Below are 14,660 nucleotides of genomic sequence, written 5' to 3'. Positions count from 1 at the left end.
GAAGGAAGGAAGGAAGGAAGGGGGAAATCTTCATGACCTGGATTAGGCAATTGTTTCTTAAAAAAATTTTTTTTTAAAGATTTTTACTTATTTATTTGACAGAGAGAGATCACAGTAGACAGAGAGGCAGGCAGAGAGAGAGAGAGAGGGAAGCAGGCTCCCTGCTGAGCAGAGAGACCGATGCAGGCCTCGATCCCAGGACCCTGAGATCATGACCTGAGCCGAAGGCAGCGGCTTAACCCACTGAGCCACCCAGGTGCCCTAGGCAATTGTTTCTTAAATATGACACCAAATCATGAGTAACAAAAGAAAAAAAAAACAAACTGGACTTCACCGAAAGCAAAACTTCTGTACTTCCAAAGACATGATCAAGAAAATGAAAAAACGGGGCGCCTGGATGGCTCAGTTATTAACCATCTGCTTTCAGCTCAGGTCATGATCCCAGAGTCCTGGGATCAACCCCCACATCAGGCTCTCTGTTCCCCGGGAGGCCTGCTTCTCCCTCTCCCACTCCCCGTTTGTGTTCCCTATCTCGCTGTGTCTCTGTCAAATAATAAATAAAATCTTTTGAAAAGAAAATGAAAAAACTGGGGCCCCTAGGTGGCTCAGTCATTGGCCCCCTGCCTTTGGCTCAGGTCAAGATTCCAGGATTCTGGGACTGAATCCTGCCTGGGGCTCCCAGCTCAGCGGGAAGCCTGCTCCTTCCTCTCCCACTCCCCCTCCTTGTGTTCCCTCTCTTGCTGTCTCTCTCTCTTTCAAATAAATAAGTAAAAACTTAAAAAAAAAAAGAAAAGAAATACACAAAATTATTTAGAAAAATGAAAAAACCCACAGAATAGGAAAAAATAATTGCAAATCATACATCTGATAAGGGTAGAATATATAAAGAAAATATAAAGAACAAATTATAAGTCAAGAATAGAGAGCACACTTTAAAAAATAAGCACAAGGAGGGTGCCTGGGTAGCTCAGTTGGTTAAGTATCTGGCTCTTGCTCTCATTTCAGGTCCTGATCTCATCAGGATCATGAGTTCAAGCCCCATGTTGGGCTCCAGGCTGGGTGTGGAATCTACTTAAAAAAAATAAAATAAAAGTGGGCATAGTACTTGAATAAACATTTCTCTTAAGAAGATATGCAAATGGCCAATCAGCACTTGAAAAAATGCTGAACATCATTAGTCAACAAGAAGATGCAAATTGAAACTACAAAGAGATCCGATTAAGCCTCTAACTTCAGCTCAGATTGTGATCCCAGGTACTGAGATGGAGCCTGCTTCTCTCTCTTCCTCTGCCTGCTTGTGCTTTCTGTCTAATCAATGAATTAAAATCTTAAAAAAACAAAAGAAAATGACAGATGTTGGTGAGAATGTCGAGAAATTGGAATACTCATACAATCGCTTCTCGGCCTTTTGGCTAAGATCGAGTGTGGAATACTTGTACATTGCTGGTAGAGGATGTAGAATGTTCGTCATTGTGGAAAAACACTGCGTCAGTTCCTCAAAAATTTAAAGATTACCACATGACCCAGCAATTCCACTCTTAGGTAACCCAAGAAAACTAGGGATGCCTGGGTGGCTCAGTGGGTTAAACCTCTGCATTCTGCTCAGGTCATGATCTCAGGGTCCTGGGATCAAGCCCCACATCGGGCTCTCTGCTCAGCGGGAAGCCGCTTCTCCCTCTCTCTGCCTGCCTCTCTGCCTACTTGTGATCTCTCTCTCTCTGCCAAATAAATAAATAAAATCTTAAAAAAGAAAAAGAAAAAGAAAACTAAAAAGATATGTGCAAACAAAATCTTGCACACAAATGTTCATAGCAGTATTACTCATAAAAGCCAAAACATGGAAATAACCAATTCTGAATCAGCTGATAAATGGATAAACAAAATGTGGTATATCCATATGATGAATATTATTCACCCATAAAAAGGCACATGGTACTGATACAGGTTGCAACATGAATGAACCCTCTGAAAACATTATGGTAAGTGAAAGGCAAACACAAAGGCCACATATCGTATGATTCTATTTATATAAAATGTACAGAATAAGCAAATTGACAGAGCAGATTACTGGTTGACAAAGGCTAGGAAGACGTGTATACAGGAAGTGACTGCTTAATGATTCTGGTTTTTTCTTTGTGTGATGGAAAGGTTTTAGATTTAGAGACCAGGAATAATCAGACAACACTGTGAATATACTAAAAACCAGTGAACAGTGTATTTTCCATAGTTAAGAGTGCATTTTATCTCAAAACCCAAAAACCTGTACCCTACTTTTTAGTTCTCCCAGGACCCAGGGTAATGGAGACACACTGCACAAAATACCAGGGAAGAAGAGGCATCCAAAACTTTCAAAACAGAGCCTTAAACATATATACATACATACACACACTAGGCCAAATGGCTTAAGTATACAAATACTGAGAAAAACTAAGCTTTAAGTAGCATTCAAATGGATGGAATTGTCAAGGGAAGACATGCGGGAGGACAGGGTACCACTTTGATAACTAGTAATTGACTATCTTAGAGTGATTTCATTATAGTGTCATATTCAATTTGGCCTTCACAACAATCCTTGGAGTCACTATGTTAAAGAGTAAAGACTTGGGGCGCCTGGGTGGCTCAGTGGGTTAAAGCCTCTGCCTTCGGCTCAGGTCATGATCCCAGGGTCCTGGAATCAGGCCCCACATCGGGCTCTCTGCTCCGCGGGGAGCCTGCTTCCTCCTCTCTTTCTGCCTGTCTCTCTGCCTACTTGTGATTTCTTTCTCTATGTCAAATAAACAAAATCTTAAAAAAAAAAAAAAAAACAACAGTAAAGACTTGGAGACATGGCCTGCCCAAGCCAAGTAGCTAACAAGTGACAGAGCTGGGCCTCAAGCCCCGGACTCCTAATTCTGGCTGTAGTACTTGAGCCAGGAATACACTGCCCATCAAGAATGGGCAAAGGGGGGGGCGCCTGGGTCGCTCAGTGGGTTAAAGCTTCTGCCTTTGGCTCAGGTCATGGTCCCAGGGTCCTGGGACCTCTGCTCGGAGGGGAGCCTGCTTCCCCCTCTCTCTCTGCCTGCCTCTCTGCCCTACTTGTGATCTCTGTTTGTGAAATAAATAAAATCTTAAAAAAAAAAAAAAGAATGAACAATGGGTTAATTAATTGAATTTAAATTTAAAAACAGTAAAACAAAAAAACCAAAAAACCAAAGTGCTTAACATTAAAAAAAAAAAATGAGTGGCAATGGGTTCAAATTCTTGCTCTGCTACTTATTAGCTATGAGAACTTGGTCAAAGCACGAAACTGTATAAATCTCAAATGCAGTCAACAACAACAACAGTGTACAAGGATACATCCACGATCCATGTAGATAGCACAGAGCTCAGGAATCATTGTTTACATGATTATTTGTACTCTATAATGTTTTGGTCTCATAGTTACTTGGGTATGCCTGATACTGTGCTCCTTTCACTGCTCTCCACTGCCCTCCCCTGTACAAGGGGAAGACATTCTAAATATAAACAGACCCTGCCTGTTTCCTGCCTTGACCCTGTCTACCCACCCACCCTCCTCCTCCTCCAGAAACAAGCACATGCCCAGCATTCCTGCCACACCAAACTGCCTGCCACACATAATTGAATACCTATCTGCTTCTGCTCATGCTGGTTCCTATATATGAAATGCACTTTAGCCTGCCTACTTGTCCACTGTCCCCATGACATTCACCTTTCAAGATTAAACTTGTGTCAAGCCTTCCTTTACTCAATCCCCACCCCAAGGTAGCATTCACCACCATGTCTTTATGCCTCTGTAAGCACAATCAAATCATATTACAGTGGAGTAAGTGTCCATGGTCCAAATCCAAAGCTAACTTGTCAACCCAATCTCAACCCCTACTGCCCATGACATTGTTTCAGCAATTCTCTCCATGTTCTCTGACATCATCACATTTTCTCTCTACTGAGTCGTTCTTATGCTGTTGCTTCTTCCAACTGAAAACAGTCAACTCTTTTTTTTTTTTTTTTAAAGATTTTACTTATTTATTTGACAGAGAGCACAAGTCTGCAGAGAAAGAGGGGGAAGCAGGCTTCCTGCTGAGCAGAGAGAACGATGCGGGGCTTGATCCCAGGACCCTGAGATCATGACCTGAGCCGAAGGCAGAGGCTTAAACCACTGAGCCACCCCAATCAACCCTCTCTTAATCCACTTTCCCCTCTAGCTCTTGCTCTTTGTTCCCCTTAAAGTAGCATTTAAAAAAATTTTTTTTTATTTTAAAATTTACTTATTTGAAGGGCATCTGGGTGGCTCAGCCAGTTAAACACCTGCCTTCGGCTCAGGTCATGATCCCAGAGTTCTGGGATTGAGTCCTGCATCGGGCTCCCCACTCAGCAGGCAGTCAGCTTCTCCCCTTGCCCGTTACCCTGCTTGTGTGCTTGCATGCGCTTTCTCTCTCTCAAATAAATAAATAAAATCTCTTTTTTAAAAAATTTACTTATTTGAGAGATAAAGAGCTTGCAGGCCAAGTGGGAGGAGGGTGGGGAAAAGGGAGAGAAATCCTCAATCCTGTTGAGCCTGGAGCCAGACAAACAGCGGGGCTCAATCCCAGGACCCTGAGGATCATGACCTAAGCCGAAATCAAGAGTCAGACACTTAACCAATTGAGCCACCCAGATGCCTCCCCTTAAAGCAGCATTTAAAAGAGTGACCTATTCTTTTTTTTTTTTTTAAGATTTTATTTATTTATTTATTTATTTGTCAGAGAGAGAGAGAGAGGGAGGGAGGGAGAACACAAAAGCAGGTAGAGCAGCAGGCAGAGAGAGAAGCAGGCTCCCTGCTGAGCAAAGGAGCCTGATGCAGAACTCAACCCCAGGACCCTGGGATCAGGACCTGAGCTGAAGGCAGCAGCTTAACCAACTGAGCCACCCAGGCGTCCCAAGAGTGGCCTATTCTTGTCTCCACTTCCTAGCTTCTCAATCTCCTAAAGCCCACTCCATTCAGTCTTCCACCCACCACTGCATGGAAAAGGCTGATTAGGATCACCAGTGGCCTCAGGTAAATAAATAATAAACTAAACTCCCACTCCCCGTGCTGTGCTCCCTCTCTTGCTGTCCCTCTCTCTATCAAATTGATAAATAAAATTTTTTAAAAAGAAGATTTTATTTATTTGAGAGAGACAGTGAGAACATAAGGGGGTGGATATTTGGGAGAGGGAAAAGAAGGCTCCCCATTGAGCAGGGAGCCAGATGTGGGGCTCAATCCCAGGATCCTGGGATCATGACCTGAGCCAAAGACAGATGCTCAATGACTGAGCCACCCAGGCACCCCAGGATTCTTGTTTCCTAACTGGTCTACTCGCTTCTATCTTTGCTCCCCTACTGCTATTCTTTTTTTTTTTTTTTTTTTTAATTTTATTTATTTGTCTCAGAGAGAAAGAGAGAGAGAGAAAGAGGCAGGCAGAGGGACAAACAGGCTCCGTGTCATGCAAGGAGCCTGATGCAGGACTCAATCTCAGGATCCCAGGATCATGACCTGAGCTGAAGGCAGATACGTAACCGAGTGAGCCACCCAATCGTCCCTCCACTACTGTTATTTTTTTTTTAAATTCTATTTCTTTGTTCATGAGAGAGAGAGGTAGAGGCAGAAGGAGAAGCAGGCTGTCCAAGGAGCAGAGAGCCCAATGTGGGACTTGATCCCAGGACACCAGGATCATGACCTGAGCCAAAGGCAGACATTCAACCATCTGAGCCACCCAGGCACCTGCCTACTGCGATTCTTCTTTATTTTTTTTTTAAGATTTATTTATTTATTTGACAGACATCACAAGTAGGCAGAGAGGCAGGCAGAGAGAGAGAGAGAGAGGAGGAAGCAGGCTCCCTGCTAAGCAGAGAGCCTGATGCGGGGCTCGAGCTCAGAACCCTGAGAGATCACGACTTGAGCCGAAGGCAGAGGCTTTAACCCACTGAGCCACCTAGGCGCCCCTTGCCTACTGCTATTCTTAACAGCCAAAGTAGTCTGGTTAAAAGTAAATCAGATTATCATCCCCCTGCTCAAACCCCTACCATGAATTTCCTCTTTCCACTTAGAGTGTAAACTTTATAATAACCTATAAGGTTGGAAATATTATTTCTCCCCCACTGCTGCCTGCTCTAATCTATACATTCCCCTTCACTCCTGCTGCTCTAGCCACGCCAGCCAATTCACTTGCTCAGGCACATTCCTAACTCATGGAGTTTGTACTAGACATTCCCTTTGCCCGGGATGCCCTCTCTATACTCTCCATTACCTGGCTCCTATTATTACTTCCTTTAAATTATTGCTCAAATGGCACTTTCTCAGTGAGGTCTTCCCTGACTATCCCACTTAAACTTGCTACCCCATGCACACCCATCCCCACATTAGTACTTGCAAGCCTTCTCAGTGGCTCTCATCTTTCCAGAATACTTATCATCAACCATGCTACATAGTCATCACTATCTTTGTCAAACCAACTAGAATATAAGCTCCACAAGGGCAGCAAAGACTTTTATCTGTTTTGTCGAGTAAGTATTCCTAATGTCTAGAACAGTGTCAAGTGCTCAGTAAATATTTGTTAAATGAATGGATAGCATTAGTAACATTATTCTGTATTTTCTTATACACAAACCACATTCTCCATATTAGACCAAAGCTCCCAAAGGATAAGGAAAATATATTTTTCTGGGCCTTAATAAATACTGAGGTGCAAATGAGCTGGCTACATCTGGAGTACAAACATATTACTGGGTATACAGAACAGTGAAAAATTAAAATAGATGACAGCAAAGAGCTGCACAATGAGAGATGTTACCCCCCCCCCAAAAAAAAGGTGGGCAGAAGGAAGAGCGTAGCTGTATAAAATGAATCCTATACAATGGGGAGTAAGAAGCACTTGGAAGATGCCACTTCTTTGCCCCAAATAAACAGATTCAATGCAAATACTCAATAAGGATCTACCCTCTGAAACCTCTAACCTGTGGGACTGTGGTCTCCAGGTTGTAATGTTTATTCAGGAACTTAAGCAGCTTCTGTGAGGGTCGGTCAATGGCCAGTTGGTGTGGTTCAACTCGCTCCTTCTGCAGGGAACAGGAGACTCAGGGTAGGAGAAGGTCGGGGGAGAGCATGCCAACAGGAACCCAGGAGCCTGGGAAGGGAATAGGAGGATACGGGAACATGGCAGGCAGGACGGTACAAGGCAGGGCCCCTGGTAGGGGTTAGTGCAAAGGAAACTTTGATCTCTGTCTTGGATAGACTGGTGAAATAAGCGACACCTGCAACATATAGTGGAAGAGTTCTCGCCCATGGCCATGGCGTTGAAGAGACTCATGGATGTAAAAGTCCAGAATGCAAAGTGGTTCTACCTCATTGTGAGCCTCACGATCATCCTAAGAGGGAAAGAAAAACAAGTACCTTTTAGGACCCAGACATCGTTGCTGCCTCCCAACATCCAGAACTTTTATTCTTAGAAGCCAAGGGTTGTGAACTCTCACATCCCTTGTAGTAATACTCACCAGTACAAAGAGTTTCTTGTATCCAACTTTAAGGAAGCCGATAATGGCTCCTTTTCCAGCCCTGTAGGATGGGGAAAATAATGAAACAAGCTAGTAGTAGCTATTTGTAAGGGAGAGTCAAAAAAGGAAGAGGGTTTGGGGGAGGAAGGAATCAAGTATGGGATGGAAGAGCATTTGGCACTTACGGTCGTGCTGAAGTGTCTTTGAGTACATACATAACATGACGGTTACTCTGCATCCTTGATGCACTGGTGATGGGAGCAGGAAGATGCTGCGCCTGCCGGGAAGACAGATTTTCTGTAAGTCCATTTCAAAGGACCTGTGCTTTCCTTATCTACAGGCCCCAGAAAGGCCTTCCCCTTTTCTCCATGTAAAGACTCCCCAGTACCTTGGCAGAAGCCTTGCCCAGTTCATCTACAATGGTCATAATTTGCTGTTGCAGATCAACACTACAGAAAACAACAACAACAACAAAAAAAACCAGGGAAACAAGAGTCAGATACTCACTGAATTAGAGGATCCTGTGAACCTTGGCCATAATTTCAACCCAGGTTCAGCACTTAAGACTCTCTGACTTTACCTTGGAGACCTCCAATCTGATTTTCTACCCTACCTTTCTGGAACCCAAACTTTTGCCACACCTCTTTTCAATACAGTACACTCCCTCCTTCCTGAGGTTATTGCGGGGAAGCAGGAAGGGCGGGTCAACCACATCCTTTGGTTAGAACAAATCAGGCCAAGGAATGAAAGGTCACAGATGCAAGTGACCATCAATACCACTAAGTCTAAGGTCAAAAGTCACCATATGGGCGAGCCAGGGCAACAAAAGGAGAGGTCACTAGTCAGTGAGAAGGGGGCGTGGTGCCTGGATCAGGTTTTTCAGAACAAGGAGAGAAGGGCTTCGGGGCGGGTTTGAGATGTCACCGGGCCGGCGTTGTGGTTCCGGGTCGGCGGGCTGGGGGTCGCAGGTGCTGGTCCAGCACCGTGATCCGCTCCGGGAGCAGCGCATCCACATCGAACGAGAACTCCATGGCCCATTGTGCGTGGCCAGACCCCGCCCCATACTACGTCACTTCCGCCCCTCCCTGAAGGGAGGAAGTGGGGGAGAGAAAGCACTTCTGGAAGCCTTTAATTCCCAGCAGCTATGAAGGAGGGGCTCAGGACCCGCCCCATCCTCCGCCCATCCGCTTTCATATCCGCCCCCCCAGCCTTCCAGCAACTCCAGGTAGGCCAGTCCCTTAACGCCACTCCCCATCCCCGCGGCTGTCACAGCGATGCATTTTTCCTAGTGTCCCATTCTCCAACCCCTTCAACAGCCCCACCCCCCATGTCCCCAAAACAACGAGGAAACTGCTAGGTATCGTGGGAACGCTGCCACTGCGTAGGACACAGGAGGCCAGAAAGGTGACCATGACATAATGGCCCAACTGTTCACTTATGGTGATTTCGGGTCCCAAGAATCACTGGCTGGTCTGGCTCAAGCCTGATCACTCCTCTCCCCCACAGCCAGCACCCATTCACCGACAACGCCCCCCACCCCCAGCACAAATGGCATTAATCTGAAACTCAGCCAAGAAACAGGAGATACAGCTTTATTGTGAAAAAGCCAAGTTAACAGAAATCTGAAGCAAGTAATAACGTTTAGCCTATTTACAATATATAGAATCTGGGGTTTCCCATACACATCTGTCCTGCCCTCCCCTAAGCCTCAGAAGCATTTATTCCATTCAACAGCAATCATTTCTTCTCTCTGGCCCTGAGCCTGCCATTGGCCATAGAGACACAATTCCCCAGAGTGAAATCCCATCATGTAATTCCTAGGCACTATCTCTTAACTCCTTCCCAGTCTACAGCTCCTACAGAGCACTCTGGGGGCTCTTCTGCTCAGTGGAGGAGGCTTCAGCTGCGGTTTTGAGGGGCACCTCAGGCACTGATTCAGGTGGGGGACCACTCTCTTCTCGGAGATGGCCCTGATAGAGCCGTCGAAGGCGGGACAACTCTCTCTCAGGTGGCTGTTTCCAGCTGTACCATGGATACCAGGGGTCACCTGAAACCAGGGAGGGCGCTGGCGGAGTGGCACTCACAGCTCCATGAGAGGTACTGAAGTCAAGGTCCCGAGGTTCAACCTGAGGAATGTGGTAACTGAGGAGACCTAGGGGATTAAAGAAAAAAAAGGAAGAGAAATAAGGAAGGGTAGTTGGGGTTAAAACAACATGTAAAATGACATATAAAGGGAGGGAGAAATTTAAGGGAATTTAAGGGAAGAAAAAGGAAAGAGGATTAAGACAACGGGGCAATGACAAGGTAAGAGACTCAGGAGAGAGAAAAAGGGACAATGGAGTGCTGAAAAGAGATTCTTGGGAAGAACATGTTGGGTGCCACCTCCTCAGACAGGCAGGAGTATTTATATCCCTCCAGCCCTAAATCTCCTTCTTTATGGCTAAGAAAAATGCAGTGGGCCCCTTCTCATGCTCACCATGATCTCTGGCTTTCTGGATGGCCTGGGTCAACTTCTTGTGTTGCTTCATACAGACCCCTGAACGAAGAAAAAGAAAACTGCTCATTCTAGAAAGCACAGTAAATAGAGAATACAACTGTTTCTATATGGTTATAAAAAGCTGGGTTTGGATAACTTGCTCTACCTAATAACCCTACTTCCCTGACCCCTCTGATTGGCCTCAGTTTCCCCACCTAGGCAATGGGAAGAATGCCCCCTCTCTGAGAGCTGAGATTAACACTTTAGCGGGGTCTAGCCACTATAGAAAAGCTATTTAACTATAAAACCTCCAAGAGCAAAAAATAATCCAAAGGGCAAGTGTGGTTAATTAAAGGTTTGGGTAGGACAATCCATTGAGAAAGATTCAGTAAAGGCAGAAAGGGCTCCTGATCTAGAGAAGGTGCTCTGAGAGAGTAGCAACATAGTTCCTTCAGCTTTTTATAGCTTCACTGCAAAGTTTTTGTTTTTGTTTTATTTTATTTGTCAGAGACAAAGTGTACAAGCAGGGGGAGCTGCCTTCCCACTGAGCAGGAAGCCTGACATGGGGCCAGGACCCTGAGATCATGACCTGAGCCATCCAAGCATCCTGGCCATAAAGCTCATCTTTAAAACTCCCTGACGAAACAAACAAACAAATAAATAAATAAATAAGGATAAAGAAACAAATAAATAAAAAGTAAAACTCCCTGACAAACCAAACTCCACTGATCACGTTGCCATTCCCAAAATGGAGGATTCAGATTATTCTTTGCAAATTTATCTTGCTTTAGAGCAGTGGTTAAAAATTTTTTCTGTGTGGGCGCCTGGGTGGCTCAGTGGGTTAAGCCGCTGCCTTCGGCTTGGGTCATGATCTCAGGGTCCTGGGATTGAGTCCCGCATCGGGCTCTCTGCTCAGCAGGGAGCCTGCTTCCTCCTCTCTCTCTGCCTGCCTCTCTGCCTATTTGTGATCTCTCTCTGTCAAATAAATAAATAAAATCTTTAAAAAAAAAAAAAAAATTTTTTTTCTGTGTTGGGCCACATAAATTTTAGGATCTACAAGTCCCACAGTTTCTGTCTCAGCTATTCAACTCTGTCACTGTATCCTGGAAGCAGTTATAAACAATATGAAAATAAACAGATATGGCAGTGTGCCAGATTTGGCCTGTGGCCTTCATTAAGGAATAGACATAATTTTTTTTTAAAGATTAATTTATTTGACAGAGAGCGATCACAAGTAGACAGACAGGCAAGTGGGGTGCAGGCCACCTGCTGAGCAGAGCTCCATGTGGGGCTCAATCCCAGGACCCTGAAATCATGACCTGTGCCAAAGGCAGAAGCTTAACCCACTGAGCCACCCAGGTGCCCCAGAATAGATGTAATCTTGAATTGTTAGGATTGTAACTCCAAATTTGGAAGATCTAATTGGATTGTTGGCAGCAAAAAGAATTTATAGGACAGTCAATTTGCTAGAAAGCCTTTTGTAAAAGCAAAGAGATCCTACAGAAAAGAAGTAATTACCACTTCTAAGAGTTACATTTAGATAACTTACTTACACTGGTACTTGCTTATACCTTTTGTCCACATGTGAATATACCCATTAAGGCAAGATTGCCAACAAAAAGTTCATTCATGGGGTGCCTGGGTAGCTCAGTGGGTAAAAGCCTCTGCCTTCGGCTTGGGTCATGATCCCAGTATCCTGGGATCGAGCCCCTCATTGGGCTCTCTGCTCAGCGGGAAGCTGGCTTCCTCTCTCTCTGCCTGCCTCTCTGCCTACCTGTGATCTCTGTCTGTCAAATAAATACATAAAATCTTCAAAAAAAAAAATTCATTCATGCTTTTTATGCCTTATGTAAGGGCCACCAAGTTACCTGTTGTATGACTGAATAAATGAGAAGTGCACTAAGGAAAAGCTATTTTGGTGGTGACAAGGATGATAAGCTAACCTGTGTATGGAGCATGGAAGATGACACCTGTGTGGGCGCAGACAAACTGTTCCAAGAGCTTCACGTTCTGTGGAGGAAAGTGGTAGGGAAACATAAGAGAGCAGAGAGAACAGCAAGACTTTGAGAAACTGGAAGTGCACAATCCCTACACATGTGCATAGTTTTAACTCCTATCTCTCTCCAGATGCTACCCTCCTTCCTGTCCCAGTTTTAGCTGCATCAATTTGCTGAATCCATTCTTTTTTTTTTTTTTTTTTTTTGACAGACAGAGATCACAAGTAGGCAGAGAGGCAGGTAGAGAGAGAGGAAGGGAAGCAGGCTCCCTGCTGAGCAGAGAGCCCCACACAGGGCTCAATCCCAGGACACTGGGATCATGACCTGAGCCAAAGGTGTAGGCTTTAACCCACTGAGCCACCTAGGCGCCCCTTGCTGAATACATTCTTGAAGACTCCAGCAAACATTTCCCATTTCTTGGCCTTGCAACCATTTCATGCACACCCTACATTCTGTCACTGAGACTCACATAGAACCATCTTCTACAGGAGTTAGGTTCTAAAATCAGCCCCTCACACAAAAAATTGGGGACAGTCAGTTGGCAATCCTTGAAATCACTTAAAGATGTTATGTGTTGGGGCACCTGGGTGGCTCAGTGGGTTGAAGACTCTGCCTCTGGCTCAGGTCATGACCCCAGGGTCCTGGGATCGAGTCTAGCATCTGGCTCTCTGCTCAGCGGGGAGCCTGCTTCCCTTCCTCTCTCTCCGCCTGCCTCTTTGCCTGCTTGTGATCTTTGTCTGTCAAATAAATAAATAAAATCTTTAAAAAGAAAATGTGTTATAATGTGCACATATAAATATGAACGTTTACGACAGCATGCTGTATGTAACATATATATTATTAACATCCATTTTATAGGTCTAATTATGTAGAATGACTGCCAACCAGCAGGTTAATCATAGAAGATAACACCCATGGAAAAAAGGAGATGTGCTTGTGGAGTGGAAGAGCAAGCAGAATCATCTGCACTATTCAATTTGTAATCTTTCTTCCTTGGTTATATAATTGATTCTAAACTGTATACAACTGGTCGTATTCTGTTTTTTTTTTAAAGATTTATTTATTTGAGGGCGCCTGGGTGGCTCAGTGGGTTAAGCCGCTGCCTTCGGCTCAGGTCATGATCTCAGGGTCCTGGGATCGAGTCCCACATCGGGCTCTCTGCTCAGCAGGGGGCCTGCTTCCCTTCCTCTCTCCTACTGTGATCTCTCTCTGTCAAATAAATAAATAAAATCTTTAAAAAAATAAATAAATAAAAAAAAATAAAGATTTATTTATTTGAAAGAGTGAGTGTATGTGTGAGTGAGTGGAGGGGCAGAGGGAGAGGGAGAGAATCTCAGGCAGACTTCTGGCTGAGCATGGAGCATGATGAGGGGCACAACCCTGAGATCATGACCTGAGAAAAAATCAAGAGTCAGATACTCAACCAATTGAACCACCCAGGTGTCGCTGTTCTACTTTTAAACCAATTGTACACGGTTGAAACTGAGATTACCGCGGCGCCTGGGTGGCTCAGTGGGTTAAAGCCTCTGCCTTCGGCATAAGTCAGGATCCCAGGGATCTGGGATCAAGCCCTGCATTGGGCTCTCTGCTCAGCGGGGAGCCCGCCTCCCCCCTCTCTCTGCCTGCCTCTCTGCCTACTTGTGATCCCTGTCTGTCAAGTAAATAAAATCTTAAAAAAAAAAATTGAGAAGTTATCTACAGTGGTGTCGGGAGGGGACTGAGAGCAGTCGGAAACCCCGATCTGCTGACTGATATACGAATTCCTTCGAACTCCCCTGATGACCAATCATTCAGCTTCTGCTCCAATACCTTTACAAGTTCAGAAAAGCATTTTACCCATTATTTATTTTTTTTAAAGATTTTATTTATTTATTTGACAGACAGAGATCACAAGCAGGCAAAGAGGCAGACAGAGAGAGGAGGAAGCAGGCTCCCTGCCGAGCAGAGAGCCCGATGCAGGGCTCAATCCCAGGACCCTGGGATCCGGACCTGAGCCGAAGGCAGGGGCTTTAATCCACTGAGCCACCCAGGCGCCCCTGCCCATGATTATTATTATTATTTTAAGAATTTATTTATTTAATGGATAGAGATCACAAGTAGGCAGAGAGGCAGGCAGAGAGAGAGGAAGGGAAGCAGGCTCCCTGCTGAGTAGAGAGCCTGATGTGGGGCTCGATCCGAGGACCCTGAGATCATGACCTGAGCCAAAGGCAGAGGCTTAACCCACTGAGCCACCCAGGTGTCCTTCATTATTATTTTTATATGCTTTTTGAACTCTTTAAGGAGCAAGTCCTGGGGCTCCTGGGTGGCTCATCGGGTTAAGGCCTCTGCCTTTGGCTCAGGTCATGATCCCAGAGTCCTGGGATAGAGCCCCGCATCGGGCTCTCTGCTCAGCGGGGAGCCTACTTCCTCCTCTCTCTCTCTGCCTGCCTCTCTCCCTACTTGTGATCTCTGTCAAATAAATAAATAAAATCTTGGGGCGCCTGGGTGGCTCAGTGGGTTAAAGCCTCTGCCTTCGGCTCAGGTCATGATCCCAGGGTTCTGGGATCGAGCCCCACATCTGGCACTCTGCTCCGCAGGGAGCCTTCTTCCAAGCTCCCACCCTCCCCCTCCCTCCCCCACCCCCACCTCGGCCTGCCTTTCTGCCTACTTGTGATCTCTGTCTGTCAAATAAATAAATA

General features: G+C 45.2%; 2 protein-coding genes across 9 annotated transcripts in view; both read right to left on the bottom strand.

The window, feature by feature from the left end:
- ATAT1 (alpha tubulin acetyltransferase 1) overlaps positions 1-8,631 on the bottom strand; it is a 15,859-nt gene extending 7,228 nt beyond the window's left edge. For 6 of the 8 annotated variants that reach the window (XM_059399742.1, XM_059399741.1, XM_059399745.1 and 3 more), the window contains exons 1-6: positions 8,434-8,631; positions 7,898-7,958; positions 7,695-7,786; positions 7,510-7,570; positions 7,270-7,383; positions 6,973-7,074 (exon numbers count right to left, since the gene is read on the bottom strand). In XM_059399742.1, the coding sequence (XP_059255725.1) occupies positions 6,973-7,074; positions 7,270-7,383; positions 7,510-7,570; positions 7,695-7,786; positions 7,898-7,958; positions 8,434-8,540 (537 nt within the window). In that variant the 5' untranslated portion in view covers positions 8,541-8,631. The other 2 variants (XM_059399743.1, XM_059399746.1) reach the window with 2 other exon arrangements.
- Positions 8,632-9,084: 453 nt separating this feature from the next.
- Positions 9,085-14,660, bottom strand: part of MRPS18B (mitochondrial ribosomal protein S18B) — an 8,660-nt gene continuing 3,084 nt past the window's right edge. The window contains exons 5-7 of the mRNA XM_059399749.1: positions 11,929-11,995; positions 9,986-10,045; positions 9,085-9,661 (exon numbers count right to left, since the gene is read on the bottom strand). Coding sequence (XP_059255732.1) covers positions 9,366-9,661; positions 9,986-10,045; positions 11,929-11,995 — 423 coding nt within the window. The 3' untranslated portion in view covers positions 9,085-9,365. The remainder of the gene's footprint in view (positions 9,662-9,985; positions 10,046-11,928; positions 11,996-14,660) is intronic.

The sequence above is a fragment of the Mustela nigripes genome, chromosome 5 (assembly GCF_022355385.1).
Source record: "Mustela nigripes isolate SB6536 chromosome 5, MUSNIG.SB6536, whole genome shotgun sequence".
Classification (NCBI taxonomy): Eukaryota; Metazoa; Chordata; class Mammalia; order Carnivora; family Mustelidae; genus Mustela; species Mustela nigripes.
This window is presented reverse-complemented; position numbering and strand designations above follow the sequence as displayed.